Raw genomic sequence first — 16,991 nt, 5'->3', positions numbered from 1 at the left:
GTGTTATGTAACATCTGCTTCTGTTTTGTGAAGATATCCTTCAGGTTATGAAACTTTTGTCTTTAATAGTCTTTTAATTGAAGTAGTGTCATTGCTATGCAGCTTTTCCTACAAAAAGAAAATCTGATTTTGTTCTTATTTCCAGTTAATTGGTTTGGTATATATTGCAGTAACTAAGAACCATAGTAGCTTTCAGATGTTTCCTCAGTTACCTGGAAAGAACTGTGTCACACATCCTGCAATTAGTGTTTTCACCAAAGTGCTTTAAACTCTTCTGATGCTTGTAGAGAAAGAAACTGATTAATTCCATGAATGTCAGTGTTCAGTTTGATAACTTGGAATTTATACTCAATTATTCATGGAAATCACTGGGACTTGTGTTAGTAAATGGAGTGTTACACTATGAGAATTTTCCTTTTGAAGATGTAATATTTAAGTGATCTCTTAGGGAATCAGATAAAGAATAAGAGAACGTAGTCTGCCAAAACATCCCTAAGACCAGAAAGGTCATTAGCAACTTCCATCTTTTCCTAGAGGAAGTTGACTGACCTTTCTGCTGTTCTGTGATCTCCAAGCACCTCTGACGTTGCTGTGTCTCTGGCCCTGCCTCCTTCAAGACGGTAGATCATCGCGGAGACAGCAGAGGATCTTGAACAGTGAAAATATAATTTCTAAAAGATTCTTATGTAACTCTTTTGGATCAGATGATTTCCAATTAAGTTTAAGAAGAAGAAAAAAGTTTATTAACTTACAAGGTTTAGATTAATTATTTGCTAATTGATCAAAATAGCATGGATTTAATATCATTTCCTTTAATTTAGGTCCTTCGTGATATTCTCAAGGAAGTTCAGAGCAATATGGTACCTCGAAGCATGCTCAGAGAGTGGGCTTTGCACACATTCCCCAATGCCACTGATTACTGGACCTTCCGAAAGATGTTCACAATCCAACTAGCGCTAATTGGTTTTGCAGAATTTGTATTTCATTTGAATAGACTCAATCCAGAGATGTTACAGATTGCACAGGTAATTAGATGTAAATGAAACTTAACCCTATGCTGTTTTGAATGAATGATTCTTCTAAAAAACTTTCTAAAATGATCTCATTCTGGAATTTAGGATACTGGCAAACTTAACGTTGCCTATTTTCGATTTGACATTAACGATGCTACTGGAGACCTGGATGCTAATCGTCCTGTTCCATTCCGCCTCACACCTAATATTTCAGAATTCTTGACCACAATTGGGGTCTCTGGTCCATTAACTGCTTCCATGATTGCTGTTGCCCGATGTTTTGCACAACCAAACTTTAAGGTAAATAACTTTGTGATATTGTAATAGTCACTAAGTGATCTTGTTAAAGTGGTGCTGCTTAAGGAAAACATCCGAAATTGTATGTCTTACTCCCAGAAGTAGCATTTCAATAAAACAAAATACAGGATTTTAGTTTTTTAAAGTTAGCTTTTATTGTTCAGTGGAAAAAAAATTTTTTTATGTAGAAAAGGAAATTTAAGATTCAAAAATGTTAAGACATTGAGGAATACATTTTACAAATAGAAACCTAAAAAATTAACACAGAGGCAGCTAGGTGGCGCAGTGGATAGAGCACCGGCCTTCAAGTCAGGACAACCTGAGTTCAAATTCGGCCTCAGACCAAACACTTGATACTTACTAGCTGTGTGATCCTGAGCAAGTCACTTAACCCCAATTGCCTAAAAAACAAAATTAACCCAGCTACACTGGGTAATTTATCCCTCAGCTATGCCTGTTCTATTGATTATTCAGTTACGCCCACTCCCTATTTTAAAAATCTTTCAGATACGAAAAGGAAATGGATCCAGTTTTGAAGCAAGACCTTACTGCAGGAACTTCATAATAAACATCTAATTAACTTAGGGATGCTACAGGCAGAGTGTGCAAATATTTCCCTGTACTTTTAAGGAAACAATAAAAGGTTTAAAATGAACAAATTATTTTGACACTCCACATTCAAACAGGTGATTTTTCAAAATTTTAAATTCTAAGATTAAAACTAAGAGTTGAGTAACGACATCATTTCAGCAAATATCTAGAAAAGGTAAAGGAGGGAACAGGAACAGACTTGGAAAGGAAGAACATTTATTTCTCTGAGCAGAAAGAGAGAATGGGTAAAAATAGAGACGTTTTGAAGTGAAGAGGCAATGTATAGAGGAGTTCTCATTAGAGGTTTCCATCTTCTTATTAAAGTAGGCTTCAGTATCGTCTATAGAGAGTGAGAAAAATGGGGAAAGAGATTAGAATGAAGATGGAATTAGAGGGCAGAGGCTTGAGGAGATTGAATGGTATATTGGAAAGAGCACTGGTTCCAGAAAGAGTCAGAGAACCTAGGTGCAAATCCTGCCTCGGGCACTTGAGTAAATCACTTAACCTCCTTGGACCTCAGTTTCCTCATTTGCAAAAGGAAGGGTTTGGATTGGATGGCCCCTGAGGTCCCTTCCCCCTCTAAATCTATGACTTTGAGATGGTTTGTAACAGCTTCTGTAGGAAGCATCATGAGAGGAGTCTTGCTGTAGCCAAATGAAGGGATTGCCAGGCAGCTCCCAGTTGATAGGTAATCTGGGACTAGGAGCAATGACAGTAGGGGGTGAAGTTTGTCAATTTTTACATGGGTGTAGTGTGAATGATTGTAAAGTGTTACTGTGATCATAATTTATATAGCTGATATTTATAAATAAGGAAGCAGATAAAGTTCAAAGCAGCCCAGTGAACTGATGGAGCCAGAGAACAGCAAAAAGCTTGAGAGACTAGAGAGTCCGCTGAGGGTGAAAAACAAATTCATTAGGAGTGAAGCAGTATGTTTTTTGGAAATGGAAAAGGATGTAGGGAAATTTACTCAAAATAGAATGGATTTAAAGGGAGAATAGAAAAATAGGCAGGAGTGAAATAAGCTTGAGGTAAGATTAAGACTAATTTGAAATGGGAAGAAAGTTAAATTCCTTTACATTGGAAAATGTTTATTGAATTAATTGCCAGTTAATGAGTATACAAAGAAAGGCAAAACCACTCTTTTCTCCCAGGGATCTTAAAGCTAATATAAGAGGCAATATGCAGATAATTAGGTACATACAAGACATGTAGAGAGTAGATTTACTCAGTATTTATCATGCAAGATAGGAAAATGGAAAGTATTCTCAGAGGAGAAGGCACCAGCATCTGGGAGACTAAAAAATGCCTCCAGAAGAAGGTGGAATTTCAGCTGAGTCTTGAAGGAAGCCAGAGAACCTACAGGCCAGAGGTGAGCCGAGGGAGGGTTTGAGGAATGGAGGACAGACAGCCCTTGCAGCTACATCAGGGAAGGAAGTAAAGTGTAAGAATACAGGAGAAATAGGAAAAGGCCAAGTTATTAAGAATTTTAAATGCCAGACAGAAGAGTTTGTATCAGATCCTGGAGGTAATAGGGAGCCAGCCACTGGAACTCATTGAAGAGAGGAGTGACATGGTCAGATCACACAAAATCACCTTGGCAGCTTAGTAGGGAGAGACTTGAGACCAGAGGCCGGTTAGAAGGTTGTTGCAGTTGTACAGGCAAGAGTGATGCAGGCCTAAAGTAGAGGGCTGGCTGCGCAAGTGAAGAAAAGGATTGGGGGACATAAAACAGAAGTATGAAGGTAGAAATAACAGAATTTGGCAACACATTGGGTAGTTGAGGTGAATGAGAGTGAGGAGTTTAGGATGACACCAAATTTGCATGCTTTGGTGATTGGGAAGATGCTGCTGCTCTCGACAGGAACAGAGGGTTTGAGGGGAGAGACGAGTTGTATTTTGCACAAGTAAGGTTTTGATAACTATATCCAAAAGGTAACCAGTGACATGAAGATGTAGCTCAGAAAAGAAATGAGGACTGGGAATCTAGGCTGTGTAGATGTGGTAATTGAGCCCATGGGAGCCAAAGAGATCAAGTCAGTTAATATAAAATGAAAAAAGAAGGCCCAAGACAGAGCCTTGGGTGACACCAGCAGTTAGTGAGCATGACACAAATGAAGAATTTGCAAAGGAGGTGGAGAAGAAATGATCAAATAGGTAGGAGGACAACCAGGAGAGATTTATTTAATCTTGTGCGCACTTAATCCTGCCAGTCTAATGGGATAGCTCTCTGCACTGCTGACATATGAAGCATTAATGTACAAAATTACACAGCTATATAAATAACATGTGGAAGTGTTCATATTTGTGTTGGTGCTTTTGCTTCTTAAGATCAACTGAAAATGCTGCAATTCATTATTGTGGGGGCAGCTCAACAACCCTTTCAACAGGATAATGATAGCTTGTGCTTCTGTGGCACTTAGAAGTTTACAAAACACTTTTCTTCAAAAATAACCTGTGACGTGAGTAGTGCAAGTATTAATATTTCCATTTTACAGCTTAGGGAAGTTTGGCTTAGAAGGTCTGACAGAAGTAGTAAGTAGCAGCAGTAGGACCAGAACCCAAGTCTTCTAATTCCCAAATCAGTGTTCTTTCTTCTCCTCCACACTGCTGGGAAGAGCTTTTTATAGATTTCAAATAACTGGATCTAGAAGAGGAAATTGCTTATTTCCAGTAAGGAATATTAAGGTTGTCAGTAAGTCTTAAATTCTTGTGCCACCCAGGGCTAAGATACTGAGATTACAAAGAAGGCTCAGAATGTCAATAAGCACCTGGTCATGATTAAGTTAGAAAGTTACTGTCCTTTGATGGTTCTTTCAGCTAAAAATATAATTAACCAGTTTTCTCTTTCTTTACCATAGGTTGATGGCATTCTGAAAACAGTGCTTCGGGATGAAATTATTGCTTGGCACAAGAAAACACAAGAGGATACCTCCTCTCCACTCTCAGCAGCTGGGCAGCCTGAGAACATGGACAGCCAACAGCTGGTTTCACTGGTTCAGAAAGCTGTGACTGCTATCATGACTCGACTCCATAATCTTGCTCAATTTGAAGGAGGAGAGAGCAAAGTCAACACCCTTGTAGCAGCTGCAAATAGTCTGGATAATCTGTGCCGCATGGATCCTGCCTGGCATCCCTGGCTGTAGTTGGAAATGTCAGCAGCTGTTGCCCTGCTTGCACTATGAGCCATGCATTGTGTTAGGAGGAAAAATGTGAAGGGTCTTTTTAGACTCTGGCTTACCTGTCACTAACTTTTTAAATTCTTTCCCTGGTTAGTTTCAAATCATGTTTACAGAAGTCCTGTGGTTTACTGGGTTTCGATTCATTTCCTAAAATAGTCATGTACAAAAGAAGTGATTTATTATGCAGAGATGGCTTTTAAAACTTTCTCTAAGAGTTGGGATGGGAAGGGGAGGGCCAGCAGATTATACTTAGCTGAAATTTAGTTTTAGAGATTTTGCTATCAATAATGTCTAGGCGATTAGGAATGGCAGATCTTAAATCTACTGTAAACATTGTAATACCTTTTTAAGAAACCAGGATTCTCCACATCTGGATTTCCCTTTGAAATTATTTTCCTCCCTTTGTACGAATGTACAGTTTGGACTGTTAATTCAGTACTGTCAAATATTAACCCTTTCAGAACCACCTTCACCACCTTACAGGAACTATGTTGGTTTGTACAGATGTTTGTAACAAGTGTACAGAAAACCTTCTTTTGTTAAAGAACCAGAAAATTATGAACAAAATGTGCTGGCTTTTCTCTGAGCACAAGTTTATGTACAGTGAAAGCATAACCAGTTTTGGAAATCTAGCTTAGTGTTTGACATTATGTATAAACAGGGCTTTATAATACTATAGGGAAAATGCCATCCCTTCAGACATTATGTATTTGAATGTAACTGATAGAAAGCAGGATGGTAAGAGTTTTAAAATGAACCTCCTGGTTGTTTTGGGTGAATTTTAAGACACTTCTAGACTTCTTTTGTTACAATTGCTTCTAAAAAGCAATTTTTCTTTTTAACTTAAAAACAGATTTTAAGTTTACTTGAGTCTTTATGTTGTGTTAGCATTTTTATAAATCCGCAGTGTTGAGAATGTTCTATCTAAATTTGTACAGAGTGATTTTTTTCAGAATAAATATTTTGTAAAATGATTTGTGGAATCTACTAAATGTTTAAATCTTGGTTTCATAAAATCAGGCATCAGTCACTAAACATTTATTAAACACCTACTGTATGCCATGCACTGTGCTAAGCATTAGTGATAGAAAAAGAGGTAAAAGAGTTTTGCCCTCAAGATCTAACCAGGGTAAGAAGAAAACAAATATGTACAAACAAGGCATATACAGGATAAAAAAGAAATAATTAAAAGAGGTTAGGCACTAGAATTAAGAGGAGGTGGGATTTTAGTTGAGATTTAAAGGAAGCTAGGAGACAGAAATGAGGACAAAGAACATTCCAAGTAAAGGGGATGATAAGAAAAAGTGCCCAGAATTGAGAAATGGAATGTCTTTTTTGTTTAACAACCAGGAATCCAGTGTTACTGGTTCAAAAAGTACATGGTAGGAGAGTAAGGTATGAGAAAACTGGAAGGGGGGGGCAAGGTTCTTCCCACTTTACCACACTGTCTCTTGCCCCAACTAGTTAATCTCTACATTGAAACCTGCTCCCTGCTGCCAAATTTATGCATATTATGTCAATGCCTGGTTGGTAATGGCCAATTGACTTTGATGTTTTAAAACTTGTGATCCTATAGGGAGGAAGTATACATTGTTTTTGCAGATTTTTCTCAATAAAATTTTTGAGGAGGGGGAAAAAACCCTCATACCTTGAATTATGGTATCAAACTGAAGTATCAATATAAGTTTGGAAAGACAGCAGCCATGTATTTGAAATTATAGATGAGGTGATGGTGGATAGTTGGTTTTAGACAGCACCCTAAAATATTAGTGAGGCAAGGATCATTGTTACTTTAAGGGTTCATGATTTTCTATATAGTAAAAGTATAGCATGCTTAAATTCCGGAATAGTTTAAAACCATAAACAACTAGTTCAAATCAACTTTGTCTTAAGAGTGCTTTGTGGAGTAATGGTTTACCAAAATGAGTGAAAATCTTATCAACAAAAGGCACTCTATTTAAACTTTTAACAATAACATGGGTTGAATATTTTAGATCAGTTGTGAGTTGTTATTCTGTGTGTGTGTATTTACACGCACATATACATTTGCACGTACACACATAGCTATAGGTATACATGTAATCTATATGTACACATTATTTCATACAATAATATATAGGACAATGTTTTTTATAATACTATGTCCATTGGGTTTAGTACTTATCTTTGGCAAAACTTAAGCCAAAATTGTTCTGTTTAGTAATTAAATTAATTTCAGTGAGTATTTTTTATGCATCTGCCTTGTGGATAGTATGGAAAGATAGTAAGGAGGATAAGTATTGAGTTTCCACTTGTGTCACCTGGTGGCTGATTAGCCCTGGGCAAGTCACTTAACCTCTCTGCCTTCTAGGCACCTCTTTTAAATAAGACCATAAATTGCAGATGAGGTGCTAATCTGCATTGGTTGAGAGGATTTTTTCCATCAGGGAGTTCCCTATACTAATGAAATCAAAAGTCAGTTCCTGTCCTTTTATGTGCGTTGTTCTATGCTAAAAACAGGGATACAAAAGTAAAAATTAAACAAACCCAGGCTTTAAGGAGGTTATATTCTCTTGTAGGGAGTAGTCTGTGTAGCAGATTAGTGAAAGTGCTGGAGATAGATGTAAATTGCTCTAGGGAAATTTGCAGAAAAATTTTTTTTTCTCTTTTAGCTGGTCAAGTTAGGAAAGGCATGAAGGCCTTGAAGGTGGCATGAAGGCCTTGAAGGTACCATGAAGGTACTTGAACTTAGCTGTGAAGGGAAGGTAACGATTCTGAAAGACAGGAAGGAGGGAGTGCCTTCTAAGCATGGGCGATGACCTGTGTAAATTCTTTGGGTTAGAACTGAATCCTTAAGGAGTAAAATTGCATAGACCAAGAGACAATTTGTAATTATTATTTGTGTCTAGAGTGCTGTTAAATTTACTTGGATATTCAGTTCATTTCTTGAGATGATAATCATGTTTGGGGAAAAGTTATGCAAATGATTCATAGCCAGATATTGGAAATGCTAGCAATACTGCCATTGAGAATCTTTGGAGCATGAGAAATGGGATTTCAAGATTAGCCTTCTTCCTAGAGAGTAGGTCAGCATTAATTGGGGACTGTAGAATTCAACCATAAAGAGTTACTGTGGGAATAAAGAAGACTGGGGTTCATCTTCAGAGGAGGATACTGAAGCAAAGAAACCCTCTTCTACCCCAAAGAGTAATGTCAAATGGTCACTTGCCAAAAAGAATTCATAGAACTTTAAAAAAAAAAGGACTTTAAAAATCAAATGAGAGAGCTTGAGGAAAACTAAAAAAAAAAAAAAAAGTCCAAGAAAAACAAGAAGATTATGAAAAGAAATCACCCAATTAGAAAAGGAAAATCCAGAATCTTAAGTAGGAAAATGACTCCTTGAAAATCAGAATTGGGCAAGGGGAAGCCAACGAAGTTATAAGAGATCAAGAAATAATAAAAAGAAGGAAAAAATAAAAGAGAATGTGAAACATCTCATAAAAACAACTGATCTGGAGAAGAAATCAAGAAGAGAAAATATAAGAATAATTGGACTATCTGAAAGCTATGATTAACAAAAAGAATCTTGATACAATAATACAAGAAATAAAGAAAATTGTTCTGAAGCATTAGAACAAGAGGGGAAAGTAAAAATAGGAAAAAATACACCAATCACCACCTGAAAGAGATCCTATGAGGAAAACTCACAGGAATATATTCAAATTCTGAAACTCCCAGCTCAAGGATAAAATATGAGCAACAAGAAAAAAACAATTTATGTATTGTGGGTGCCATAATAAGAATCACACAAGACCTAGCAGTGGCAACAGTAAAAGACTGCAGATCGTGGAACACTATGTATCAAAAGAGCAAAAAAAATGGGCTTCTGGCTAAAAATCACATATCCAGCAAAGCTAAACATAATTTTTTTTTTTTTGGTGAGGCATTTGGGGTTAAGTGACTTGCCCAAGGTCACACAGCTAGTACGTGTCAAGTATTTGGTCTGAGGCCAGATTTGAACTCAGGTCCTCCTGACTTCAGGGCTGGTGCTCTATCCACTGCGCCACCTAGATGCCCCCCTAAATATAATTCTGAATGAAAAAAAAATAATATTTAATGAATTGTCAGACTTTCAGGATTTTGTTAAAAAAAAAAGAAATCGGAACTTAGTAGAAAATTTGACGTTACAAGAGCCTAGAGAAACATAAGGAACATACCAATGACCAATTATAAGGGGCTCAGTAAGGACACACTGTTTACCTTTTATATATGTAAAATGTAAGATGTATGTAAAGTGTAAGATGTATGTATGTATGTCTAGTAATTGGATGGTTCATAAGAAAGATTGAGGTAGACCTGAGTATGATGTGACTTCAAAAAGTTAAACCATTCAGGATCAGCTAAAAAGTAATTATCTTATACAAATGAGGTGCAAGAGGAAAAACCGATAACAGAGGAATCAGATTGGGGAGGAGGGCTGTTAGTTTTGGAAACCTACTTTCATTGGGAATGAGTTCAAGAGGGATACATGTGCATCTAAAATAGTATAAAAGTCTTCTACACTTAAAAAGAAAATGTTAAGGGGATAGGGAGTGAGGAGAGGATAAGGGAGTGATCTTTAGAGGGGAGGGTGAGGGAATAGTTTAAAGGGGGGTATGGAAGGGTGTTTAGATTCATGGGAATGGGAGAATAAGGGAGGGATCCTTGGAGGAGGGGGTAGGTTAAGTAATATTAAGGTATTGCGTAGAAGTAAAGTAGAGGAGTCAGGAGGGATAGGTAATAAGAAATATGCACAAACATAAAAAAGATCAGGAGTAGAATTTGTAAGGGAAAATACATGTGTGTATATATATGTATATACATGTATATATATATGTATGTGTGTGTATATATCTGTATATAAATATATCCTCACTTAATTGCAGCCTTTGGGGAAGAGGGGTAAGGAAGGGGGTAAAAAGAACAAAGTAAAAAGTGCACAGCAGAGAACAAAAGAAAACTTACAAGGAAGCAAAGAAAAGATGGACAGCTCTGAACGCAACACACAGTATTTATTATACAGACTTTCTTGAAATGGAAATTTATTACTATATATTTTGAATTGTCTCCTATGTTCTACTGTGCACACAACATGCTTTTTCTTATTTTGTATTTGTTTCAGTATTTAAGTTTATAATATATTTCTTTTTCTCTTGTGTATTTAAGTTTTAGTAGTTAAGTCTAAAAGAAAAAAAAAGAAAAAAGAAAACTGCACAAAATATGGAGGGTGAGGGAGGGGACACCCGATAAAAGAAGTTGAAGGAAAGGAAAAGAAGTGAGATTTACTTAAACATTTAACTGGGGGGAAAAAGAGATGGAAAAAATAGCTAACTAGATTAAAGAAAGAAAAACAAAGGAATTAATTACAACTTTAAAATTTGGGGAAAGGATGACAAATAGCGGGTAGGGGAAAGCTTAAGGTAGAGGAAAAGAGAGCCTATAAGAATGGGATTACCTTAAAATAGATTAAACAAAAATGACTGATGAGGCAAAGTGCTCTCAACAGAAAGAAAAGACCAAAAAAATCCTAATTCAGAAAAGATTAGTATTAGAGACAAATAGAGGAAAATATAAACCCAACTTTATAACATTAATTATGAATGGGTTAGACAATACAGTAGACAATCAAATAACAGTGGAACTCAATGACCCAGTGTTCAATAAATTGGAAAACATAAATTATGTAGAAAACAACTCCTTATTTGATAAGAACTACTAGAAAAACTGGAAAGCAGTTTGGTAGAAATTAAACAGACCAGCATATTATACCATATAATAAATTCAAAATGGGTGTGTGGCCTTCACAAAGGTCATACCACAAAAAAATTAGAAGAGCAGCAGCATATACATTTCACAGCTCTGGATAGGAGATATATTTGTGTAACCAACCAGATTACAAAAGAGAAAATAGATCATTTTAAACATGAAATTGAAAAGCTTCTGCACAAACAGAATTAATGAATTTAGAATAAGGAGAGCAGTTGAATGGCAGGAGGTGGGATGGGATGGAAATTGATCAAATATATGAGCAAACAGTTCTCAAAAAATTGCAAATTATTAACAACCATATGAAACATTGCTCCAAATCACTAATAACAGAAATAGAATTTTAAAAAAAACCTGAAACCAACTCAAGTTTCTCTTCATACCCTGCAAATTGGCAAAGATGTAAAAAGATGAGACTATTCAATGTTAGAGTCATTTGTGGGAAGATTGGCAGACTAATGCCCTGTTGGTGAAGCAATTTGGAATTATGCAAAGTGATTTAAATGCCCATTCCTTTTGACCCTGACATTTCACTATTAGGCATACGCGTGAAGGAAGTCCTTAATAATAAAATAGTCCCCATATATACCAAAAATATAGCATCACATTTAGTGGTAGCAAAGATTTGGAAACGAAGTAGATGACTATTTATTACTGTGCTATAAGAAATAGCATGAGGAATGGAGAGACTTACACAAAGTGATACAGAGTGAAGAAAGCAGAGCCAAGCAAGTAGTATGTACAAATGACCGCAGCAATTTAAATGGAAAAATCAACATTAGCAACCGCAAAAAAATCAAAAGTGAATGTTGCAAAATGACAAATCAAGTTGAGACCCACTCAAAGAAAGATATGAGAAGACACCCCTACCACGCTCCTATCAGAAGTAGAAGGCCCAGTGGGTATGTGGAAAATTTCATACATTTTCAGACTCTTAAGGTATTGGTTGGTTTTGCTGTTTTTCTTTCTCTTGAGGTAGATCTCTAGGTGTGAGGAGGGGGAGTAAACCTGGAAGAAATTCTGGCAATGTAAAAGCAAAAGCTATCAATAACAATTTACTTAAAAAACAGCAACAACAAATAATTGTAAAGCTAAGTTGACACAGAAAAACAAATCAAAGCACTCAAAAATGTTTTCATTCACCTAATTTCATCCCACTTAATATTTGTTATCTTTGGATTTTCCTCTTAGGTCAAAACCATTTCACAACAAATGAGTACTTTGTTACTGTCGAAGCTATGTTATGCTTTCTGTCTTCTTGATATATTTTGATTTTGTCTTTGAGAAGTACAAATCAGTAAGTTATTTAAGCCTTCTTTTATCCAGTTTTTGAAAATACATTATCCACAATTACTTTTCCCAAGTAAATTGTATTTCATAATGAATCATTTAGTCTTAGTTCAGTGTTTTCTGTTCACCCTCCCAAAACGTGGTACTGCTTTTAGCTTCCTATAATTGAGCTGCTCATAAATTGGTAGATACAAAGAGATTGTTTATTATTGGAATAAGATGACTCAGAGCATTCAGTTACAGATAATGTATGCTTTATTTTTACGACAGGAGAACAAAGTTGTATTTAGTACTGTGATATGATTCAAATTTAGTGTGGAAAACTTCTTGATGGTGCAAACATTTGGAAAGTACCATTACAAATATGGAAAATGCCCCCCCTATTTTCTGCTTTTGCTAAGAGGTATTTAAGACATAGATATATAGTTTTGACAGGACAATATAGTTAGGTTAAAAAAAAACCCACCAACTTACTGTGTGGGAATGGATTTTAAAAAAATTAACATCTGGATAAAGTATGTTTTCAGTTCTAGGTACCACATTTTAAGAAAGACATTGTTAAGATTAAAAAAAAAAACTAAAGGAAGTACATAAATTGGTGAAGGGCCTCAACATTATTATTATTGGGAAATCAATTGAAGAACCTAGGGATGTTTAGTCTGGAGAAAAGAATGCTTGAGATGGTGATGGGGGGTGGGATAGGGAAGGAGAAGAGATTACATGATAGCTATTTTTCTAGTATTTGAAGGGAGGATAAAGGAAATTGCAGAGGGGCAAGTTTAGGTTTGAAGAAAAATCACCTAAAAAATTTTGACCAACCAAATTTCTCTTGTTTTCTCTGAATGCCTCATCCATTGTCTTATAACTCAATGATATCCCATTACATTCATATACCAGAATTTATACATCCATTAACAGGATTTTATTGAGTCAGTCTCACACTCGAGAATGACAAAACAGCAGGCTAGAGACAAGTACCAGTGATCAGATAATGGCTTAATTAATTAGTTTCATTATAAGGAACAGATTTGCAAATAGAGAATTCTCCTGATCAGAATTCCACCTTGCTGAAGTGAAGACAGAGATTATATACATAAATAACAATGGGAAGGGACAGGGGAAGGTGGATCACAAACAATTGTTTCCCAGGTGTTTCCCAGAGTGGTTTCCCAAGACAAACCCACAAATCCCACAATACAACAATTTTGGAGTCAAGTCTTTGGGGGTCATGACCACCCTTCGTTACCCTCCCTCTCACCACCCCTGCACAGAACCAGAATTCTGTGACAGGAACAGGTTCTACAATCTTTAATTTGCTTCACTTATGATTATGAGTGTTGTCAAGGTTTGACTAATCATTTCAAGCTCCGTTGTGAGCTTGTAACTCACAAGCTAGAAGAAGCAATTCTGAAAAATCTAATTTATTAGTATATTCATCACACATATCAATTATTACAAAAATCATAATTCCCTTCACACATCCATTACCCAATCATTGTATCACCATAGTATTATGAATGTATAGCTTCAAGGGACCTTAGAGGTTATCTAGTCTAACTCCTTTATTTGATATATGAGTAGCCCAGATCCAGAAGGCTGACTTGCCCAAGGTTCACAAAGGTAGGATGTGACAAGGTGATGCTTGAACCCAGATCTCTTTCCATGCCTCTTGATGAACATCCATTTTGTTCTGAGTTCTACCATAATAATTTCTGCTATGAATATTTTGGTATATCTAGGAACTTTCTGTGTTTTTTTTTCTTTTTATCTTTAGCCTCCTGGGAGTTTATTCCAACACTGGGATCTATGGATCAAAGGGTATGAACCATGTGTAAACATGTGTAAGAGTGGTAGGTGAGGTGAGTTTGAATTCACCAGTCAAGATAGCTCAGTCCCAGAGGTTAGTTCCAGAGCCTCTAAAGTGTAAGACATGGTCTCTGGATGTCTATTCAGGAGGGTTCTCTTCCTGGTGATGAGGGGAGAACAGCAGCCAGATAATTGGCAATGTGTCCCTGGTAAACGGATGTTAAGTTTGTTGAGGAGATGCATGAATATAAGGCAGCCTAGTTAAGGGGATAGGGTCTGAAATCAGAGGACCTAGATTCAAATCCCACCTCTGACACTTGCTACCCATATGACTTTGTACAAGTCACTTAATTTTCATGGATATTCAAGATCATCGACAGAGAGTAGGAAAGTTGGGGATGGGGATGGAGATGGAAATAAAAGCTAGAGGAGAGTGTAGATGGTTTGTAAGAGCTGTAGGAGGTGGGCTCTTTGATTTTCTTTCATTGGCAATTTTGCAATTTCGGCTATAAAATGAAATGGTCTCTTTCAGCTCTAAATCTATGGTTCCACAAGAAGTGAAGGCTGCCTTTGCAGGGAAAGTTTGTAGAAAGATTGAACAAAATAGAAGAAATCTCTTCCCAGGGATTCATCAGCCTTGTCAGTCTTCATAGGTGAATTGGAACTCCCCATTAGGTTAAGAAAGAATCCCTGAACCTCTCAAGCCTCCCAAAGAGTTAGCTCCCAAAGACTGTACCCGCTTCAGTATCATTCAGGAGAGATTAAAGCCCAAATAGGCCCTCTCCTGCCTGTTCTCTGGACATGCTGCGATGAAAGTAATAGGTAAATTTATTGTTTTGCGCCTTAATGCATGAATCCCGTGGTACTGCAGATGTTTGTTTTCCTTCTCTGGTTTAGAATATCTATTTAACATGTAATAATCTTTTTTTTGTTGTGAATTTGAAAACATTAATAAATAAGAATATTGCCTTATAAAACAAAAAGCAGAGAAAGAGGGTACTATGGCACTATGATTTTCTATTACATGCAGCTTATTTTTTTAAAGTATATGTTAACTTTACCATGGTAGTTCCAATACCACCCTACTTATCTGTGTCCTCTTCTTAACTTCCTTCTGCTATCTTCTGTATATATTTTTTTAAGAGTTTCATTGATGTTCCTTTTTTCTTTTTTTAATTTCATTATCACCATCTCCCTTTATTCTCTCTCCTAACCCTCCCCTCCTCCCAGATACCTTCACTGAAACAAATAAGTACAGCCATGCAAAATCAATAAACATTGGCTGTGTATGTCTGAAAATGTTACAAAAATACAATAACTTTTTAGTCTGATCCTTCTATTTTTTCCAGTTGAAGGTTAACATAAATACTGTGTACTTTTCTGTTGAACTAATCAGTTAAAATGCAGTTTCAGTTTAGGTGGATTACTTCAAATGTTATTCAATTCAATTCCAGAAGCATTGATTAAGAATAAGACTAGGAAAGACTGTGGTCTTCCTTGGTCAGACCACATCTAGAGTATGGTGTTCAGATCTGGGCACCACTGCTTAGGAAGGACATTGGTAGCCGGGAGGATATCCAGAGAAGGGTAATCAAATTGTGAAGGGACTCAAGTCCATGCCACATGAAGATTTCAGGGGATAGAGTCCAATGGTTAACACAGTGCCTGGCACAGAGAAATCACTTAGTAAATGTTTATTGATTGATAATTAGTGATCAATATTTAACCTGGAGAAGAGAAAACTCAGATTGAACATGATATAACTATCTTCAAGTATTTGGAAGGATGTATGGGCTGAACTGAGTTTGACCGAGGCTGGGCCTTTGATAGATAAGGTCAGATACTGTTGTTTGTCCTTCATTCTCAAAAAGGACCATGACACTGGGAAGGTGATTTCATGACTTGCAAGTGAATTGGATTTAAGTGAGGCTGGGCTGTGCAAAATTACCAGCCTCAGTCTATCCTCCAGAGTCATTTGGGTCCAGTGGCAAGATATAGATCAGGTCGACTAGAGATAGCCCCAGATGCAGTGGGAGACATTGGCCTTTTTAAACTAAGGTCTTTCTCAGGTCTCAGTTTGTTTGAAGCAATGCCCATTCAGTGATTAAAGCTAGGTAAGAAGAAATGAGGCAAAGAATGACCTCTTTTACCTAGTCAAAAGAAAAAATCAATCTGGGAGGGGAAGACCCTCAGAGTTTCTGGCCCAAGCAGAAACAATTGCTATTTATACTTGCTCTGATGGTTCAGAGCCCAAACAATGACCATATGAGGCTTAGGCTGGGAACTATTGTTGGCCAATCAAAAAGAGCCAAAGTAAGTTGGGTTTAAGGCATGGTTCTTAAAAAAGAAATCTAGCCTGCAAATCCCAAGTTATCTTGTGAGGTTTCAGCTATCAAAATTTATATTCCTTTGAACAGAGTGATTGCCTATATGGACAGAGGGATAAGAAGGAGAGAGAGAGGAGAGTAGGGAAGGAGGGAGGGAAGGAGCTGTATTGCCCAACTGGAACTGGCCAGTTGGGTTCCCAGTGGGACAGCTACTACTACTCAGAGGTTGTTGTTTGTCCTTAATTCTTGAAGACAACCAATGATATCAGGTAGATGGTGTCATGACTTGCAAATGAATTGGATTTAAATGAAGAAGGGCTATCACCAGCCTCACTCACTCCTCTGTAGTCATCTGGGTCCAGTGGCAAGATATAAATCAGTATAATTTGGAGATGTCCTCCAGTCAGAAGCTAAGATGAAATTAAATACTGCAGGTCATTCAACAGTTGTTACCATTGCTGTTGCTGCTGCTGCTGCTGCTAATAATAATAATAATAATAATGATAGTAATGAAGAGGTATAGAGGTTTTGAGGTGCTCCTAGATGCACAGAGGCACCCCAAGATCGTGAGAGGTTTTGGGGTGCCTAGCAGCTCCAGGTCTGCCTGAATGAATTCAACCCAAATCTTCTTCCAGCCAGAGAAAAAGTTTATTAAAGATAAATCACATATAGGCCAGGTGATGCCCATGAGGACAAGCGGG

The 16,991-nt window shown here is 36.9% G+C and overlaps 1 protein-coding gene across 7 annotated transcripts in view; it reads left to right on the top strand.

Annotated features, from left to right (window-relative positions):
- The window catches only part of LOC114052499 (transformation/transcription domain-associated protein), a 169,861-nt gene extending 163,804 nt beyond the window's left edge, over positions 1–6,057 (top strand). For all 7 annotated transcript variants that reach the window (XM_027875152.1, XM_027875148.1, XM_027875153.1 and 4 more), the window contains exons 69-71: positions 822–1,025; positions 1,119–1,313; positions 4,763–6,057. In XM_027875152.1, the coding sequence (XP_027730953.1) occupies positions 822–1,025; positions 1,119–1,313; positions 4,763–5,047 (684 nt within the window). In that variant the 3' untranslated portion in view covers positions 5,048–6,057. The remainder of the gene's footprint in view (positions 1–821; positions 1,026–1,118; positions 1,314–4,762) is intronic.
- Positions 6,058–16,991: the final 10,934 nt, after the last annotated feature.

This window comes from Vombatus ursinus, unplaced genomic scaffold (genome assembly GCF_900497805.2).
Source record: "Vombatus ursinus unplaced genomic scaffold, bare-nosed wombat genome assembly UNPS02014807.1, whole genome shotgun sequence".
Taxonomy (NCBI): Eukaryota; Metazoa; Chordata; class Mammalia; order Diprotodontia; family Vombatidae; genus Vombatus; species Vombatus ursinus.
This window is presented reverse-complemented; position numbering and strand designations above follow the sequence as displayed.